Source organism: Emydura macquarii, unplaced genomic scaffold (assembly GCF_026122565.2).
Source record: "Emydura macquarii macquarii isolate MOO-44397 ecotype Brisbane River unplaced genomic scaffold, CSIRO-AGI_Emac_v2 contig_3062, whole genome shotgun sequence".
NCBI classification, from domain to species: domain Eukaryota; kingdom Metazoa; phylum Chordata; order Testudines; family Chelidae; genus Emydura; species Emydura macquarii.
The window spans coordinates 340,513-362,127 of NW_027133199.1; the positions used below are offsets into that span (position 1 = coordinate 340,513).

The 21,615-nt window shown below is 38.4% G+C and overlaps 1 protein-coding gene across 1 annotated transcript in view; it reads left to right on the forward strand.

Moving 5' to 3' along the window:
* The window catches only part of ADGRA3 (adhesion G protein-coupled receptor A3), a 105,923-nt gene that overhangs the window by 70,093 nt on the left and 14,215 nt on the right, over window positions 1-21,615 (forward strand). Inside the window, exons 10-16 of the mRNA XM_067530338.1 lie at window positions 1,276-1,425; window positions 3,989-4,150; window positions 4,444-4,647; window positions 6,923-7,136; window positions 7,345-7,553; window positions 18,802-18,926; window positions 20,004-20,127. Of these exons, the coding sequence (XP_067386439.1) occupies window positions 1,276-1,425; window positions 3,989-4,150; window positions 4,444-4,647; window positions 6,923-7,136; window positions 7,345-7,553; window positions 18,802-18,926; window positions 20,004-20,127 (1,188 nt within the window). The remainder of the gene's footprint in view (window positions 1-1,275; window positions 1,426-3,988; window positions 4,151-4,443; window positions 4,648-6,922; window positions 7,137-7,344; window positions 7,554-18,801; window positions 18,927-20,003; window positions 20,128-21,615) is intronic.

The window sequence follows — 21,615 nt, forward strand, 5'->3', positions numbered from 1 at the left end:
TTCCTTCGGCTCAGAGCTCCACTCCCACCCGATGGGGGAGGGCAGCTCCTCCTGATTTCAGCCACCCAAAGTGCCAGATGGCAAAAATCACTCATTCAGATTTGGCCCTGTCATCAGTCCTCCTCCCCTCCTCCCTCCCATCGTGACAGAGGGGCAACCAAGCCAAACCTGAGTGGCACTGCAGGGACTCAGGTTTGACCTTTCACAAAGCCACTCACAGAAATCTATTGGTTTAGGGCCTCCCCTGACATCGGGGTTCTGTGCAAGTGCACCAACTGCACACCGGTAAATCCAGGCCTGAAGATTTCTTTTGCTGGACTGTTTTGTCTTTATTCAGAGACTCAATATATTACCACCTTTTTAATGTCTTGTAGTTTAAATCAAATATTGGTCTGGCTCTGAAATGGAAGGAAACATTCACAGAATAAAATGGAACATCCAGTTGTGACTGCTACAATTAGTTTTGTGTTAAAGGGAATTCTGTCATTACTTAAGAAAAATTATGGAAATACTGATTAATCCAGACAGATGGGTATACATTGTACTGTGACTTGCATATCATGAATGTGACCTTTTAATGTAAAAACAAATTCATTGGTTTTGAAAAAAGAAAAATCCGGATGGATTATATACAGTATTTGAACTCTGAAACTTGATTTTTGTTAATGATGCAATATGGCTATTGAACTTATGTACACTAAGGGATATCTCTCATTGTTTTCTAAAACTATGCATTTCTTTGCTTTTCTTTTGAACTGCTTCCAAATCTACTGGCGCAGGCACCGATGCTGCAAAGAGAACCATGCAGGTGAGACCCTGTGCCTGTGCAGTGCCACAGGAAGTCCATAGGACTCTGGGAGGATGCAGGAGTCTGTCTGCCTGGTTCTTGTTGCAGGAGTGGGACCTTAAACTTTTCTTATATTTTAGGGAGAGCCTCTCATTAAAGTCAAGTACATTTTCTATGATTTTATATATGTCAATAGATATGTGGCTGTAGTGCATGTAGCTTTCTCTTAACTTTTCTAGCTATGAAACATATCTTTCATGCTCTTGGAATTTTGGAAAGCAATTTTTTCTACGTTTATTCACAGCAAATGTGCAAAAGAAGTGAATTTATTAATTGTACTTTATTAAAAAAATTAGGGGTTTGGTATTGTTTTGCAATAGTCTCAAATTTGAACCACTTAGACATTTGCTGTAAGTTTTTTTCCCCTTCTATATTGTATTTAGATTTAAAATTTAATTTTTCAGTGCTTGTATTTGTTCTTTATATAGATGCCACTCAACCTTACTAATGCAGTTGCAACAGCAAGACAGCTTTTGGCTTACACTGTCGAAGCAGCAAATTTCTCTGACAAGATGGATGTTATTTTTGTGGCTGAAATGATAGAAAAATTTGGAAGATTTGCTGAAAAGTATAAAGAGGTACCTGTAACATTTGATACCATTTTCAAGATAAGCAGATGAAATATTTCCCTTATTAAAAATAATAAAATATTCTAAACCTTAGATTGAGGAGCTCAAATTTCAGATTCTATTCCATTTTTTCTTTGTTTAGTAGGTTCCAGAAGTTGCTGACCCATGGTCACAGATTTTGTACTCATGCTGAGATCCTCCAGCATTCACTGGACTTATAATTTCTCTAGTCAGCACTGGGAGATAGGTACAGTAAGTCTGGTTTTATTTAATATTGAGTGGGTCGCCCAGGTTTTCATAACAATGTTTTTTTATATAAAAAGATGAATAATGAAAACCTCAGAGATCCTCTCAGTAATGAATAAAACAAGACTTATCTTTTTTCCCACGATAGCCTGGCTTTATTCAATATTGAGCTGTATCTCTAAGGTTTTTCAGTCATCTTGTATCTTATGGGATATAAGACATTAAAATAAAATCTTAGAGAATACTCGTTGAGGGGGAGAATTCGGGTGTGGGGGGGTGAATATACACCAATGGGTAGAAACTCTCTGTTTCACAGTTGAACAGTGATTTTGATTTTACAATTCAGTGCTTTGGAAAGTTGGTCATCATAGTGCAACAGTGTGGAACTTGGGGGGAAAAACAAACAAAAAAACCCATCAAATAAATAATGCAGTCTAAAAATTCACAGTAAAACTCTTTGGAGGATTTTCACATTGCAGTTCCCTTTTAAATATATAGCTCAGTTAATTTGTCCTAAATTTTAATTTTTCTATATGTTTGTGAAATAATTTAAAAAGTAATTAAATGGTTGTTTTTAGTACCTAACCTAAAATACGGATTGTTGCATGATTTATTATATTATAAGGGTGTTGTTTTCTCAGCAATGATTTATTGTCAGTCTGGTGTCACTTTGCTACTACTTGAAGGCAATAAAAGAGATAAAACTGTCAGCATTAAATTCATAAGTAGTGTTTTTTATAGTAGCTGAAGTTCTTCTTTTAGATGATGTATTGTTCTTTTTGTTTTTTTAACAACATATTTAGTGAAACCTGTTTAATCCTTGCTTGATTTGTTGGTATGTTGGAAAGAGGCAATTATTAGCCCATTGTATAGCATAATGCCCAATACATTTAATAATCTTCCTTTAGTTTAAATAAAAAATAAAGTTTTAAATTAATCAGATCTTACTATACATTGCTTTCCTGGAATTAATTAAAATTTAAAACTGGTAAATAATAAGAAATACGTTTTTATGTGGTTTTAGTATACATGAATTGTAATCTTAATAGCTTCCTAAGTGTCAGTTGTCCACTATAAGAACATGGGGGGTGGCAGGGTAGGTCAGACTATATTCCACATCAGGAAATGAAAAATACTGTAAGATGTCATGAGGTCTTAGCAACATTTTAAGAAAATTCTTGATGACATTGATGAAAGAGTGGCCAAGTGTGACTTTATAATAATGATTTATACAGAGAAAGAATTCATGAAGTTTGATTCCTATAATTTTAGGAATTTCTTCTTAATTTTTACAATAAATTATCAGTTTAAACAACAGACATAAGAAATGGTATAACTTTTACAATATAATAAGTATTTTATTCATTTGGCTTAGTTTTAATTGATTTCAGAAATATTTATTAAATAAGGGCCTGATCCTGCAAAGTATTGTGTGCCACACCCCTCTCTCTATTGACTTCACTGGCAGTTGAGGGTGCTCAGCACCTGCAGCATCAGTCCCTAATAGAACAGTGGAAAAGATGTGGCAAATCTTCGATTCCGGATATGGACTTCCTTGTTTTAAAAGCTTAAAAATCACACTGCTGTCTTCTTACCTGCTATTGTTAAAAGTAACATCCCAGATTACAGTAATTGAAAGAGGTCAGGGTGGAAGGGAGGGGAGTTCTCTTCTCAGTTTTTTTGTTTTGTTCATCTGACAGCACTTAGTGTATAGTTTGTGGTGGTGTTTTCTCTGTATGAGGCACTGATCCTGTAAAATCTTACAGATGTCCTTAACTTTACAGAGCTGTTTGTAGTGCTCAAAGTTAAGTATGTGCATATAATTTTGCAGGTTTGGGGTCTAAATTAGTAAATTTCTGGGTGGATGGAGGGGAGGTTGTGAGTCTACGAACAAAAGAGGAAAAAAATAAAAATTCTATAAACTACCAGAATTGACAGGGGCTGTGAAACAGGAGTAGTACCAAAAACTACTTTTAATTATTGAATAGATTAAAATTGAAGTGGCCCTCTTAAATGTCTCATGCACTTTTGCTTTTGGAGGTGTAGTATTAAATTTAGCTGATAGAATGGATAAACAAAATATATTGTCTTAACAATACTACTACAGTGAGGTAAGTTTCTGACTCTTAAAAGCCACTCCAGTAACTCACACCTGACAAATAATGGTTAATTTGGGAACAAATGATTTTTTTTAAGATGCTTACGGTAGTATTGAGTGTATGATAACCCTGGCTTGAAAAGGATCTTATTCTCCTTATTGATGTGCCAAAAGATGAATGACCCATCATGAATGACATAATGTTTTCTTATTTCTTTCCCTTACCAGCTCGGTGATGTGATGGTGGACATTGCAAGTAACATTATGCTAGCTGATGAACGTGTCCTGTGGATGTCACAGAGAGAAGCCAAAGCTTGCACTAGAATTGTACAGTGTTTGCAGAGAATTGCTATGTATCGACTAGCAAATGGGGCTCAAGTTTACTCAACAGTAAGTATTAAGTTCTATTAATTTAAAGCAAACATTTCTGGTTTATTTTGAAAAGTGAATTTTTTTTATACTTCATAGATTTTGACATTGTCTGATTTGTGCTTTTTGGTCTAGAATGTTTGAGATTCCTAAAAGGGAAAAAAAAAATTATTCTGACTAAATTATACCAAATTATACAGTTATACAGAATGCTTTTCTGGTCTTTGTATAAAATTAGTGTGCAGAATCCTTTGAAGATTTTGTTTTATGTGGTATAAAGTTATTTAATGTCTGTATGATTTTTCTTGTCACAGTACTCTCCAAACATTGCTCTGGAGGCTTATGTAATAAAGGCAACTGGCTTCACTGGGATGACATGCACTGTATTTCAGAAAGTGGCTACATCAGACCGTACAGGGCTTTCTGACTATGGGAGAAGAGATCCAGATGGAAACCTAGATAAGCAACTAAGCTTTAAGTGCAATGTTTCAAATACACTGTCAAGCTTGGCACTAAAGGTCTGACACTTGTACCTATATTGACTTACAAGAATCACTTAGAGATTAACTGGTTGGGAAGGGGGCTTAAATTAGGTTTCTGATGTTAAAATATTCTTCCTTCATTGTAATACAGGAAAATTATTTAAGAACAATATTAGAAAAGCTGTGAGAGAAATAATGAAGTTGGTTTTATGTTGCTTTTATGTTATGTTAGCTTAATTACTAAAAACAATTCTTAATGAACCGGTGTCTAAATTTAAAAAAAAACAAACATATTCTTAGACACACCCAGTATTTCTGCAACACAGAAATTGAATTACCCCCAACCTCTTCTTAATGCTCAGTATATTTGTTTTGGTGTGATATCTACACGTTACACTTACTTTTCGAGTTAAAATAAGTTAACTTTTAAGATACATTGATTTAATTCAATTTTTTTTTTTTTTACTTTGACACAATCTAAACAGGTGTGTCTCATATCATGCTGATTGGAGACATATACATAAATAGTGACAGTGTGAAGGAATGAAAACTAGAAACCAAGTCTGACAATTTTGTTTGTTTGCATACTGGGGGAAGTACTTAAATCTGACTCCATTGAAAATAAATTTGTGATTAAATGCCAGTGTAGCGTATCAATTTGCCATTATTGCTTAACATATTGGATCTTCACTGCGGATATGTACTGTACCCATAACTTGTATACAAAATTGTAGATAATTTTGCCCGGTGCTTGAATTATGGGGAAAAAGTAGGGGGGCCCTTTAATGAATACAAAGCAGTTTTGGAGGCAATACAGAGCGATGTCCAGGGTATCCTCTGCTCTGCCAAGTTGAGCCTTCTTCCCTCCATTCTCACCTCCCACCACCACCTTCTACCCTGCCTCTTCCCCTATCCCAATTGCTCCCTCCTCTTTTACCTGTTAAACCCTGCCTCCTGGCATTGTCCCTAATTCTCCCCTCCTGCCCTGCCCTTAATTCCCCAATTTTTCTTACCTGTTACCCCACCATCTTCTGTCCCTGCCTTCTCCCCCACTCAAACGTCCCATGTTGCACCCATCACAGCACTTCTTCTACCCCCGCTACCATGTACACCAATGTCTGCCGTTTGCCCCTGCCTCCCCCCAATCATCTGCATTCACCAAACATCCCCAGATTCCCTGCTCTATTCCTGCCTCCCCTAGTCCTGCACCTGCCAACCATCTTGCCCTACTTCCACTCTGACTCCCCCCACTGCACAGAGCCCTTTCCCTAGTGCAGAGCTCCTGGAAGGGGTAAGGCTGGATCTTTGCTCCCCTCATTCCCCAGGTCCCCTGTGGTGACGCTACCATTGTCTGTCCTCATTCCACCTTTGTACATCCCCCAGTCCTTGAGCCTCTAGCCCATCTCTGGTGGAGAAGTGGCTGGGACTGAATGTGACAGGCATGAGCCAATCTCTGCTGAGCATCTGGCCAGGGCACTGGACAACGCCTCTCTCTTCCTGATGGGATGAAGGGGCTTCTCCAAAGCAGGCTTTGGAGCCTGGGATCCTCCAATGAAGTGCCAAGCATGCTCAATGGACCCCCTACCCCTGCAGTGATGGTGCCAGGGCTCCTGATCGCTCTAGTAGCCTCCACACTCTCTGCAGACCCTTTCCTCACTGTGCCTCCCCACCGTACGTTTTTGGCACCTGTTGCTGCTGATCTCCCTGAGCTCTCGGCCCTGCGGCTGGCCATGCAGGGGAGATGTAAGGGGCCAAAACATGCCCCCCTGGTGCCTTTGAATAAGTCAGAAATGGGGTAGCCCCTAAAAGTAATGAGGGAGCCTGGCCCCGTTAAGCCTCCCCTGTAATTCGAGCACTGCTAATACCATACCAAGTGAAAAAATTACAGCATTTACCTTTACATCTGTCTGTGTGCATGTCTGGTGTTTGGCCTTGCCTGTCATTTCAAGCTTTCAAGAGATCTCCCAAAACTATAGGAACTGGTTATTAACAATTTGAGTTTTATTGGCTATCAGTAAGGTAACTATGGACAAAAATCTTCCACCATCTTAAAAATCGTTAACAAATAATTCCAGATTGGGAAGGGTGTGAAGCATTTTAGTTAAAGCATGTTTTGGTGGATTATTGGAAGCACTTTTCTGTCCAAAAAAAAATAAATTACAATTTACAGTCCTGAGCTCTGTATAAATTTTGTTTACACTGTTGAGAGGAAGGAAGCCCAACACTGATGAATTGGAGGAGCTGCTAAATAAGACCAAAAAATTCCTTTTCGTTCACAGATTAATACTTCTTAAAATCTGTTTATTTATAGAACACTATTGTAGAGGCTTCTATCCAACTGCCACCCTCCCTTTTTACACAAAAGCAGAAAAGAGAGATCAAGCCAGTAAATGAATCTGTCTATAAGCTTCAGCTTATTGCATTTCGCAATGGAAAACTTTTCCCAGCAACAGGAAATTCAACACATCTGGCAGATGATGGGAAACGACGTACAGTAGTAACACCAGTTATTCTCACCAAAATAGGTTTGTTTTTGGCTATTATTACATATGTATGACCTTTGAAAAATATCAAACTTTTAGAAGCCTGATCCTTGAGATTATATTCTCATGTTGTTTGTTAGCACTCCTCTAAGAATCATATGTTATCCACCATTAATATGTGTTGGGTGTGCTGAAAATTAAATGTTTAGATATTTTGTATAAAATCAGTTCCACACTTTTTTTCAAACAGATGGTTTAAGCCTAGCCAGTCACCACATTGCTATTAATGTGACACTGCGACGTATTGCACATGGAGCAGATGCTGTTGCAGCACAGTGGGACTTTGATCTGCTCAATGGACAGGGAGGATGGAAGTGTGATGGATGTCACATTATCGCTTCAGATGAAAACATTACTACCATTCAGTGCTACTCCCTCAGTAACTATGCAGTCTTGATGGTATGGTATTTATTACGGTTTTTTAATCTAATCAGAAAAAAAAATGTTCAAGAAAAATAAATGGAAGTAAATGTTTTGTGTTTAATAAAATAGTGTGTTGTGGGGTGGTGATCACACAAACCAACTTCAGAACAATTCTTCAATTGTTACTTGTATTGGTTTAGATGTTGGCATAAAGTGTGGTTGAAAATGATAGACTAGCAGATTTAAATTTAAATTACTGCAGAATATTTTAAAGACACAACAGGTTTTTCTTATTAAACCTTTCAGTATGGTGCTATAATACATAAATTCTTTCTAATGACTTAATTGCCAATCTACTTTTCTGAACTTTCGATTCCAAATCTAACAATGACAGCCTCAAATGAAGAGTAGCAGGCAACAGAGAAAATAATAGGAAATAAATTTTAGGCAACAATAGAACTTGTCAGTTTAGGTTTAGTGTCTATGGAGGTTTTTGTCAGTTTCTACATTCTGGCTTAATGAAGATTGGTATAAAATACCTATTCACTCTGCAATTCATGATCATACATCCTGGAAAAGTTGATGAATATATGACTATAAGAAAAAAGATTATGGTGTTTAGTTATTACATAGGTCAAAGTATGGTATTTGTTAAAGACATTCCTAGAAATATTTTGATTTGAATGTCTCCCATGTATTGAGCTCAGTAAAGTGATTACACCAGTTCTGAAATATAGTGGCAGGAATGAAACAGTGAATTGAGGGGGTTGCCTCCCTCCTAGTACTAATTGAGAATAGGTTTTCTTTTTTTGTGACTGCTTGTTCTCAAAAGGCCCCTTCTCCCTAACTTTGCAAGCAGTTGCTTTTCTTTCTAAATGTACGTCTCCCAAGATATCACCTTATGGGGGAAAGGCAAGGTGGAACAGTAAATTTTTTCTCTGACAAATAGAGCTGCATGGACTCTACTAGTCTGCTTCCTTGTGCTGCTCTGATGGTTCCTACCACAGAGTCATAAGAGCAGTCCTACAACCATTGAAAGTATAGCTTGGTATATAAAATTGGGAACATCAGTATAAAAGGAAATCAGGTGAAATACTAATAATAAAAAATAACATTTAGGAATTATACTTGTAAAATTAAATTGCATAGAAGTATCATTATTAGTATTTATTACATTTGAGATGCTACATATAGTCTTAAAAATGATTCAGACATTCTATCCAAATCATGTTTTGAAGGAAAAAGAATCATTTGGGATAAATAATGCATGAAAAATGTGGTGAATTTTTATCACTATTTAGCAGAACAGACAGTTAAACTTTCAATAAAAAATATTTAATAAAGTAGAGAATTAAATGGTAGAATACCAAAAAAACAATTTTTTTTAAGGGGGCAGGGAGGACTTTGTAAAATTTGGCATGATGCGATATCATATGAAGCCTTTTAAATGGAAGATAGCTTAAATGAAAAGTTGCTATTTTTGATCTGTTGAAGGTATTGTTTTAAACAACTTTAATCATTATAATCCTAGAATTGAATACTCTATTCTTTAGTCTTACTTTTTACATTTAATCCTTCTCTAGAATGTAATAGACTGGTTTTTAAACCTGAAATATATTAGTGATGCTTGTTCAATTTATGTTCAAGGAGGGATTTTACTTCAAGTTAAATATAACTCTGCCACCTGGAGGAAAGAAAATTAAGGGGGTACACAATCTATACGTTTGCATAGAGTAGACTATTAATCTGATTAGATTTCTAAATTCATACATAAAGATTCCATGGAACATTGTTGCTATGAGAAGCATACACAAAATTAAGTTGCCACAAAAAAAAATTATTTTGAAAAGGTTTAAGTTGACAAATCTAGAAAATCACACTTAAGGATTTAAGCCTTAGTGCCTGAACACAATTTAATGAAGAAAAATTAAAATGAGCTTTTGATTTTGTATTTTGACAGCAGGGCGGAGAGAAAGTGGTGTTTCTCAGCAGTGAACTTGCTTGTTTAGAGACTTCTGCAGCTGTAACTTTCCCTTTATAGGAAGGGCGATTGTGTGATTTTTCTTTTCTTAAAGTAATTGTTATAGTGAGATTATTTAAGATATTGATGATGGACACGTATCAAAGATTTGATTTAGATAAGCATCAGAATTTATGATAGTTTTTCAGAACTGCGACACCCTTCGAGCAATTACCTTCCCCAAGTAGGCATCAATGGCTCTTTACCTTTTGATACAATTGTTCCATTTTACAGTCTTTAAAGATTATAAATAGTTTACCTTCTGTTTTTTCAATTAATGGCTTTTGTTTAACTACTTTTTGGTTGTGAAGACTAACTGGTATGCAAGTAATATTAGTGCTGTTATCTGAATCCCAATCTTTTGAATTTGTACATGCAAAAATTTGTGGGATGTGTTGAGAACCGCTATGCTAGAGAGGTATAGAGAAATATTATCTCTCTTTTCTCATGTAGTCTACCACTCTATGTATTTCAGAACATTATATTACATCTTCTCTCATCTACACTAACAATAATGAGACATACAGTGTGTACCCAGTTCTAGTTGTTTAATGAGGTGGAGCATTAGTATGATTTTTATAAAAGTAATGTGTCTAAGAAATGTTCAGTCAATTCACTAATCTGTATTAATAGTAGAAGAGGCTTCCAGTAGCTTGGTGAGGTCTGCAAGCTATGAAGTGCTTCCTTCGGGAGGAGCCCAGCACCACTGGCCACATACAAGTGCCCTTCAGTTTCATCTAATTAATTCTATTTATATGTGTCCGGAAACACCCAGAGACAAGAAGAGTCTGTCACAGATTTGCAAATAGAAACATAGAACCATGATCATCTGTACATACAACAAGATAGTACTGGCCAACCAAGAAATCCTGCCAGCACTATGATAATGGAGAATCAAAGTTGCAAGAAAGTTCTTCATCTGAAATGGGGTACATTGCAGCTAAAGTTAAGACAAAACTTGGATGCTGTACTATTAGAATGCTTTGGAGCACAGGGAGACTAATATGGTTATCCAAGAAATAGAAATCTTTGACCTAAATATAATTTAACTGAGTAAGATGAGGGGAACAGATGAGGCAAATTATCATAGGAAGATGCGATGGATTTATAATCTGAAAGAAAAGATGACAAACACCAGGAAGGCTTAGCCTTATTACTGATCAAGGAATCTGTTAAAGCTCTGAAAAATGGAAACCTGTAACTCAAGACTATTGACTGCACGCTTTGTGATGAACCATACAAAAGTCACAGAAGTTGTATTATACGCCACCAAATGATAGCAATGAACAGATTGGGCTGTTTCTGTGAAGGATTGCAGAATGTCCTTGGCAAGATCAGTAAATATGACATTGTTACCCTCATGGAAAAACTAAATGCAGAGGTTGGTGGCAATAATATTGGATGTGAGCACATTAGGGGCACACATGGTATCCCAGGGCAGAGCATTTTGTTCAACTCTGCAGCCTGTGCAGTCTTTGCATTGGGGATACACTGTTTTCATGCAAGAAAAGAGACAAATTGACATGGAGATCAAATGATGACTTCACCTAGAAACCGCTTGATTATATTGCTATCAGTAAGTGCTGGAGATCAGTGTGGGGTACCAAGGTGTATACGAGTGCAAGCACAAATTGGCTTTAATGTCCCTGATTTTACAAAAGCATTTGATAGTGACCCCAGAGAAGCCCTCTGGAAGATCCTGAAACACTATGGAGTTTCAGAAAAAATTGTTTCTTAAGGTCTGATACCAATCTTATTGGAGTCAATGGGAATCTTTACATTGACTTCAGTGGGTTTTGGATAAGGCTTGTATCTCTTGTAATAGGGATACTTAGTTCTCTTAATTTTTCCTCAGAAGACAATTCCTGTTGCCTCTAATAAATATTATTCTGTTTCTCTAAGTTCCCCTGACATGTCACTGTCTTTCTAATAATGTGTTCATTCCAGATGCTAAATTGCTGGGGTTTTAGGATTTTTTTTGCTGTCTTATTAAATTCCAGACCTATTTTTTCTGGCAAGTCTCTTAGCATTATTGTTTGCCAGGTTTGTACCTCCCATTTGGGTCAGATTATTTTTTTCAGTACATCAGCCTGAATCCACAAGGAGTGTAATTCCTGCCATGAGCTCCAACTCGGGAGCTGCCCCCACACATCCCTCAGTGGGCCCTTGTCAGGAGATTGGTATATCTTCCTCCAAATCCACTTAGAGGTCAGATTCAGCCCTGCCTAAACTGAGCAAGTCTATAAACTCAGCCCAAGAGAACTTAATATGTCATAAGTCTCAGAGGCATGATAAGAGAGCCTACAAATCTAAGGTTCCATCGTCACTAGATTGCAATACGGCGGCACCAGTACCTTCCCAAATACAAATCCCAGAATCTGCCGCACTGACGAAGACCAGGCACCAAGAACATCTGTTATCTGTGGTACTGTTTTTGTCTTCAATGGCTGTGGCTCAGATTGTCTCTACTGTGGCTACAAGGGTTCGGGTGGACAAGACCCATCTCATACTGGGAAGAGCAGAGACCTATGCTCCTCTTGAGGATATCTTCACTCTCCCAGACCTGGAGTCTCCCACTCCATTTGGTCCGTCCCTCTTGAGAGAGATTATAACTCTGCCAGGGGAGCTGGTCTTTCAGAGGAGTCTGTCACCTATTCCATCTTTGGGTTATGATTACCCTCTCGCAGCACCATCAGTACTGCCATTGGAACTGAAATTGGCTTTCTCATCAGGAGATTCTGAACTGCCCAATGAATTGTAAGTCCCTCCTCCAAGACGCATCTTCCTGAACAGAGAAGACCTGGACCTGCTTGGAACCAACATCCACTTCATTACCTGCTTTGGAATCGTTGGTACCCCATGCTGTGGGGACCTCCACAACCCCCCATTTGACCCATCCTATTGGCCATACTGGGGGCCATAAGACTAGTACCATCCCACAGAGTTGGTATGGTCTGCTAGAGTGTCTCATCTTCTCTTCCCTCTGAAAGGAGAATTGGAGCTGCCCTGGATCCTGCTGAAGAGGAGGAATGCTCACCAGATCCGGCTAGGTGATCAGTGACTCCCGTGTTTTCATCCCCACTGATGACTATAAGCAATCCAGAAACTCCTTTGTAGAACTGCACATTCCTCTTGAGGAGGTAGTTCAGGAACTTCAGCACAAACTCCTGGACACCCCTCAGTCCTCTGGCTCCAGTTGAATAGTGCTCCTTATTAATGAAGTCATCCTGGAGCCAGCTAGAGCAGTTTGGCATACTCCAGCTATCTGCATCTCTACCCCCCCAAGAGTGCAAAGAAAAGGTATTACGTCCCAACCAAAGGGACAGAATTCTGTTCTCATCCTGCTCCTAACTTTTAATGATCGAGGCTGCTGCAGAGAGATCTAGGTGACACTGATCTTCCCCGATTGATAAGGAGGGCATGCATCTCAACTTATTGGGAAGGAAGATCTTTTCTTCTTCTAGCCTCGAGTTCATGCACTTATGTCGTGCCATTTGTAAGACTCCACCTTCGTTGTCCACAAATGTGGCACCAAACTGGGTACTCACCATACTGACAGTTCATGAGCACCATAGTGACTTTGCACCAAAGTTATATTGTCCTTGTTATGGTGGAGAAATCCCTTCCAGGTATGTGTCAGCATTCCTTTCCAGTCACCAGACTGTGCACCAGACAAGACCATCATTACCAACGCATCTCTTTTAGGTTGGGGAGCCCACATGGACAACCTTACAGTACAAGGCTCAGGAAGCCCAGGAAGTACATCAGTGTTCTAGAGCTAAGAGCAGTTTGTTGGGCTTGCAAAGCCTTTCTCCCATTCATTCAAAGTCACCATGCCCTTATGATGTCAGACAACATCACAACCATCTTTTACATCAACAAACAGGCACAAGATCCGTCTCCCTGTGTGCAGAATTAGTCAGTTTGTGGAACTGGTGCATCGGCAATCAGATCACGTTGTCTGCAATCTAACTCCCAGGAAACCATAATGCGGTAATGAACTTTCTCAGCAGACACTTTGCTGTCAATGATGAGTGGAAGCTACACGACTGTGGTGAACAATATTTTTGCTGTATATGGGACCTCCACCAGGAACCTTTCTGCCTTCTAAACAAACAAGAAATGCAACATATACTGTTCCAGAGGAGCCCTAAGTTGCTATTCACAAAGTGACACTCTGCTCCTTCCATGGTCAGACCATCTAAACTGTGCCTTCCCTCCACTACCACTCCTGCACAAAATTCAGCAGGACAGAGCACAAGTCTTTCTCATTGCTTTTCATTGGCCTATACGATTTTGGTTCCCAAACTTCCTACACATGTTGTCTTGGGCACTGATCATTATTCACATATTTCCCAATCTCCTCACTCTGCAAGTTAAAGCATCCCTATATCCATGTGCATTTCATCTCAGAGCTTTGGTTTTGGATAGGCATCATCTTTATAACAATCATGTTCTGAAGCTGTACAGAACATCTTTTCTAATAGTAGGAAGAGTTCTACTAGAAAATGTTACTTAGCCATCTGGGCACATCAGAGACTACCCTCAGAAGTTGCAGATATTTCTCTCATTTGTCCATCAGCTCCTTACAGGTTCATTCGTCAGAAATCATTGCATATCACCCCCTCACAGAGCTACTCGATCTTCATCCACCCATTGATTTAGCAGATTCTGAAAAGGCCTAATCAGAACTTTTCCGTTTATTTAAAAAAAAAACAAAGCCTGCTCCTCAATGGGACTTGCACTTTATTCTCTCAATACTCACTACGCCTCCATTTGAGCCATTAACTTCTTCTCCATGTCTCTCCTATCCATGAAGGTTGCAGTCCTGGTAGCCATCACCTCAGCGTGGAGTGCTGATGGCAGATCCTCCTTACAATACATTCAAAACGGAAAAAATTTCATTATGTTTACACTGTAATTTCACCCCCAAAGTAGTCTTTTTCACTTGCACCAGTCTATCCACTTACCTATGTTCTTCCCAAAACCACACTCATCCTTAGAAGAAAGGAGGCTCCATTCCCTCAACGTTCAGCAAGCCTTAGCCATTTACTTGAACAAAAACCAACCAGGGAGCCTTCTAGACTATTTGTTGCCATAATGGAAAGGGTCTGTGATCAGGGCTATATCCTCTCAAAGAATCTCAAAATAGATCTTGGACTGTATTTTGCTTTGCTATCAGCTATCTAATCTTCCCTCTCCTCATGGGGTAAGAGCTCATTCCTTAAGAGCATAACAATGCTATGGATAATCTATAGCATCACTTTGAGTGCTGTCAAGAAGTCTGAGTGTGAGTACCAACTCAGGTCAGACTGTTAAGAAGCAGGCCACAAACCCCAAAATGGTTGTGAATTCTTTAGATTTCACCAACCAAGTATCAAGTGTAAATTCAGACACCATAACCATGGAGTTCTAGACAGTCCCGTTGGGTACTCCCAAGTCTATCTGCTACCTAGACAAGCTTGCCTTTGTGATAGGTGATCCCTTACACCAAAAATCACAATAATATTCAGGTTATTCCTAGTCCCAAAAGACCAGTCACTTACCCCAGGTCATAGATCTTACACTAAAGACAACGACTTGCAGCCAATCCTGTAATAAACTAACTAAAGATTTCTTAACTACAGAAAAGGAATGAGTTATTTACAAGGTTAAAACAGATAAATATATACACACAGATGAGTTCCAATCTTAAGTTTCAAAAGGTAATAGAAGCTTCTATAATAAGCAAGAGGTATATGTCTTTCAAGGCTAACCCAGACCTAGCACTGGGGATCTTTTGCTTATGCTTAGTAAACCTTGCGCCTCAGAGTCCAAGCAGTGTAAAGAGACAGTTTCTTCTTGTCAGGGATTTTTATTCCCTTTGCCCAGATTGCAAGCTGATAGGATGAGTCCACTTGCATGTCTCCTCTTCATGGATGTGGTGGGATGCAATCAACAAAGTCTTTCTTTTTGTCCTCTGATGTTCCACAGTGGTTTGTCTCTATATGAGCCTTCTTTTGTTGGGCAGGAGATAACATATCCTGTAACAAACTAATATTTCACATTTGGTAGTACTTCTCTCCTGACTCGTGGTTTACAATTTCAGAGGAAACACTTTTAGTTACAGAGCAAACAGTACAATATTACCTTATCACATGGGATACAGATATTATAAGTGAGATTAATGCATTCAGCAGTTTACAAGAGCTCCATAAAGTCTAAACATAGTCTTATAAACCTAATACCTATTTTAACAGTGAAACCCACAGGTGAGCCAGACTGGTTTCCACCTATGAATTTGTCAGTGTGCAGTTGAGGCCTAAGGCCTTGTCATGAGCTGTCCCTTAGTCTGCCAGAATCACCTCTACTTGAGATCTGCAAGGCAGATACATGGCACTCCGTCCATACATTTGTGAGATTGTATGCCTTGGTGCAGGACTCCTCAGCTAATGCATCTTTTGGAAAGGCAGTCCTTCATTCAGCTCTGCCATCTAAAATCTCCCACCTTCCTCCTATTTGAATACTGCTTGTCAGTCACCCATAGTGGAGTAGACATAGGGACCAGAACTCAAAGAAGTAATTGGAGGTTTTTTGAGATGTGGGTCCTTATCTGAATTCCACTACCCACTCTTCTTCACCTCTGCTTTGGATCATCTCTGATTCAAGGTAAAGAAGGAACTGGAGAGGTGTTTAGTCCACCCAGCCCTTTATCTCCTCAGTCAGAGGCATAAGGTAAGCCAGAGCCCATGTGGAGACCAATGGATGCTGCTTTCAGAATTCTTTGGCTCTGGGCGCATGGCACGCACACATACCCACACTGGAATATGGATAGGGACCACACGTCTTGAACCTCCAGTTACTATAAGACAGTGGTTCTCAAAGTGGGGGAGGGGAGGTAGAGATGGATCATGGGGGGGGCATGGAGCAGGGCACAGAGCTAGTCCAGCTCCATGCTCCCCGGAGATGGAAGCAGCTGCTGCTGCCCACCTCCTACAACAGCAGCAGCCCCCTGCCATGCCAGGCACTCTCCCGATGCTGCTGCTGCCCTTGCACTGCTACTGCCCCTGCTTCCACTGTTCGCTGCTCCCGGCTGCCACTGCTTCCCACGTTGCTGCTGCTTTCTCCCGGCTTCCTGCGCTATAGGCCATTTTTTTCTGAAAGGGGGAGTTCATAGGAAGGGGGGTGCAATTGTTAGGGCCTACAATGTGGGAAGCGCCCTCCTGTTTTTTATGAAAGGGCCCCCTGTTTCAGAAGGGGGAAATGGGGCGTGATTCAGTAGAATGGGGGGCATGATTGTTAGACAAAAGTCCACGGAGGGGCTCCGTTTAAAAAGTTTGAGAACCACTGCTTTAAGGTAAGTAACTTTCTCTCAATTATAGTAGCTAATCTATTCTCCCACCCGAAAAAAACAAAACCCCACAGATACAGACTTTAACAAAATACGCTGAAAATTTGATGTTTAGCAGCTCCCACTTAAACTGTAACTGACAGGTTGGCTTCTCAGGGAGACTTTCGTATAGCACCATATTCAAAGATTTTACAACACAATTTTAGAGCTATTTAAATTTGGGGACTGTTCTTTCCGGTGCTTCCTCATGTGATCTTTACATGTGGTAATACATACGTGCATGCCCTCAGCCATGAATTCACACCCTAAAATAATAAAAAGGCTGGGCCATCTCCCAGCTAATAAATACAAGACAAAAAAGAAGAGAAAAAAAGATAAAAAGGAGTTTGAACCCTTCAGCTCTCATGGTCTTGAGACTCATGTGGTTGTAAGTACAGTCAAGGGATCAGGCAATGAGGTAGCTGTCATGGTACTTCATGCTTCCAGGGTCTTTGGGTACTGGGGAAACTGGTCATGCTAGTATAGCCTGTGATTTTGACTTCAACATCTCTTCCTTCAGGTGAATGGCTTAGGAACGAATAATGTCAGTCTCTGATCCGGTGTCTTGCTGGTCTGAAAGACTATAAGTTCTTTTGCATTTACATTGCTATATATTATTGCAGTTCAAGCTTTCTGCACCTTACGGTACCTCCTATTAGGTCTCTGGGCCTCAGGTGTGAAATACGCTTCAGACCCCTAAAACATGGCTCCTTCACATTAAAGTGGGCAAGATTTGGTCTATTGTGAGTTTGGGAAAGTTGCACTTAAAACAGCAGTTTACTTAAAATATCCACTGTTAGGGCCACATCCAGTGTGAACCCCTAAAATATCAAAAATGAAAAACATTGTCAGCTTTGAGGGAGTTGTCCTAATTCACTCCTCCAGGTAAACAGCAGTGGGGGACACATGGCAACAACATCCAAAAGAAGGCCCCAAAAGGTCCATTATAAAATTGCCTAAGGAAAACAACCATTTTATCATGCAATTCTCAGCATTTCTTTATTATAAATTTAGATATTTTTCGACAGCTGTCATATCTTTCCTTTGCAACAAGAGAATTGGGGAGTTGACCATTGATCCTTAACTGGGCAAAAGTTCACAACCCATCCTTGACTCAATAGAAGTGTACAAGTTGTCCCTTTAGTGTAATTTCCCACATAAAAGCAGAAAATTGCTATCCAATATATTTCTGTTTTAGTGGAATTTAATTTAATAATGATGGAATAATTAGCTCTGTATTCTCATATACACTATTTCTCACACAATAAGCAACTTTAATTCTAACAGTTCCTGAACAGTTTTGAATGCTTAACTGTGCAACCTCAACATCCTTTTAATATAACTTTTAATATGTAATATACATACACAAACTCATCTCCCATTTTGTCACTATCAGTACTAGAAATGGACGTATAGAAAATATACAACAATTAGTGGGATTTTGGAATATTATCATATTTAAAATTTCAAGTCTCTAAATCTGTACCCTGAAGAGTTGTTTTTTTAGTAGTCTTAACAGTTTTACAAAATTTATGTGTATAGTATTAATCTCAGTTACTGAAATGTAATAGTAATTCAAATGACTTTTTACTGCTTGTGCCAAACAGATATAATTACTATGTGTGCTGAATGTATTTTAACAATAAAGTAGGTAAATTCTTAATAGAGCTATTGTAAATTGCTTACTTAATTAAACTTGAATATATGGAGTTAAAATGGTGTATTAAAGCTTTTATAATTTAATTCACACTAAACTTGCAGACTTAACTATGTGTTTATTAAATATGATTTGAAATATATTCCCAGTATATCCTTTATTTATTTAGTTATTTATTTTGCCTATCACCAACGAGGGAGAAAAAAGCTGACTAATGCCACTTTATTTTTTCTGGCAGGATTTGGCAGGAGGTGAATTATATACCCAACCAGCTGCTCTTTTGCATCCAGTTATTTATGCTACTTCTATAGTTCTGCTAATGTGCCTCTTGATGATCATAGTCAGCTATATATATCACCATGGGTAAGAAATAAAAATAATGGAGATTTATCTAATGCAAGTCTCAAGTTATAATTTAATAGTATGCACTTGCACTCATTGGATTAAACCAAGCAAGCATTAATATAAATAGGCTTGGAAGAGTTCAGGGTTTTTTTTTCTCAGTAAATGTTAATTTTATCATACACACACACAAACAGACAGAAAATATTTTCATTAATGATCAAAATTTACAGATAGGCGAAGTAAGAAAAATACTGCCTGAGAAGTTCGGAATTTGATTTAAAGCTGTCCTTAAATATTTACTTTGTATATTTTGACATGTGCTGTTGACAGTTTGTTTTAATGGTTATAAAGCTTTAATAGTTTGAATCTCAATGTCTCTTTTCATTGAATAATTGTCTAACAACCCCATAACATCTCTCAAATGTGAACATGCAAATCAATGAAAATTGAAAAAAAAATGCTTAAAAATAAACATCGATATTATCTATCAAAATTATAAAAAACAATCAAATTCTGTCACACCTAAATATAAATGACATGTACATTAGTGTTAAGAATTACTAGCCCAGGCATGTATGCTATGCCTGTCAAAATCAAAGTTTTAAAAGGCCAGCTTCAGACTCATCTGCAATGCATAATGTTGTCACTTGCATATTATCCTTTAAGTTATGAAATCCTATAGAAAAGTTGTCTCAATACATTACTTATCACAAATAGTGTTTTAAATACTAAAGCCCAAATTTTTAGCCAGGCTTCCTTTTTGACAGGTACATTTTGTGTGACAAAATTGTATCCGCATATTTTGCTCCTGCAAATAAATTGTTGGTGCAAATATCAGTGATGAAATGGCAATGGATTTGACAACTTCGCCCCCATGCATGCCTACATTGTTTTCCTTCTTGTACATGTAGTAAGAAACCTCTCTTTAGAATTAAGGCTCAGTTTTTAAAGGTGTTTAGGCATTGCAGTACTGAGCACAGCAATGTCTAAGTCTCATTTGCAAAAAGGATTAGGTACTTAGGAGCCAAGATTGTGTTTCTGAAAGATAAGCAGGCAACTATGTGTTATATTGACTAATATACTTTTCTTTAATAGAGTGATCAGGATCAGCCTTAAAAGCTGGCACATGTTAGTTAACCTGAGCTTCCATATTTTCCTGACATGTGTGATGTTTATTGGAGGTATAACTCAGACCAAAAGCACCAGTGTCTGCCAAGCAGTAAGTAAACATGGAAATAAGATTAGAAATATAAGAAATTGTAATAAATTATAAAGACAATGACTCATGGTTATTTTAAAAATAATTAATTATAGTCATGTTTAAGCAAATAATATTTTTAATTTTTTTTACCCTGATTTCTGCTGAGAAAATTAAGGCAAAGCCAGCATTTACTTAGCAACAGTATATGGAAATGATTTAAATTTTATGTTATGTATACAGAGCACAGATTCTTTATAGAATCGTGCCTGATTTCGTTTGAGAAAAGAAGTTACCAGCTTCATTGCTCCTCTATATGATTCACAGAACAGCAATAAATCCTGGCTTTGATGGAGGTTTCACATATATCTTCATCCACTCATGAGGGAAAGAATTGGAGCCAATCTGAAAACTGGAAGACTATTTAATAGGACTGGGCAGTGGGAAAGAAAATACATGTTTGTTTTTCTTAAGTTTTGGAGGTAGAATCTCAAGTTCCTTTATGTAGTAGTTTTATTTCTAAAGGCTATCAATTCTAAAATCAATTGTTTCAAGAAATATATATGGTATTGTATGCCATATGAAAAAAAAATGTAGTAGAATATTTACTTTTTCCTACTGAATGATCTCTTCAGGTCTCTTCCAGACCTACAGTTCTGTTATTCTACTGAGAATGAGAAAGTGACTTCTCATTCCTTCCCTTTTTAAGATTTATTTTTCCACTCCAAAGGTCAGTGCTTTCTATAAATAAAAGCCATCAGTTTCATATGTTCTATAATTTTCTATAATTTTTGAGAGTTCATTTTATTTAGAGTTTGAATGTTCATTGCTTTGCTGAGATTGATGTTTGAGTTCACAAGGTCATGTCTAAGCCGGTTTCAGCTGTAATAGCAGGTGTCATCTTGGATCAATGTCAATGAAATGTTTATTGAATTTTTATCATTTCTGTTTCTTACATCCATTTTAAAACTTGACTCTGAATATTAGGACATTTCTTGGTGACTCCTGGAGTGGCTAAAGAAATTACTTACTTTTTGCAACACATTCATTTTCCTTTTAATTTCCTATATATAAGGCTGAAAACTTAAAAGGATGTGACAGGGGAAGTCCTCCAGCAGCAGGGATCTGTTGGAGCCTTTCCCCATGGCCTTTCACCTGCAGGAGCCTTTCCTTACTTCCGCAGTCTTTCCCTGTGGTGGAGAAAGGCTCCAGCTGCAGGGAGGCATTGGGATAAAATAGCAGTGTAGCCGAGGAAGCACATCTTGGACAAGTAGAGAACCATGTAAGGTATACATACAGGTACATACTGTCAGAGTGTCACCCCCAGGGTGCAGCCTGGAAACTGTGGAACCTCTGTGAGGTGGGCTCCCCACCATGTTTTGCTGGTGACAGACAGCCCCTCTGGACCCTGTTATCACCCAACCCGACAGCAGCTGGAGCCACACACCCAACTGAGTTAACAGTGTGCTTTCCAGCCACTCATAAACCAGCAATGTATAGAATGGCTTC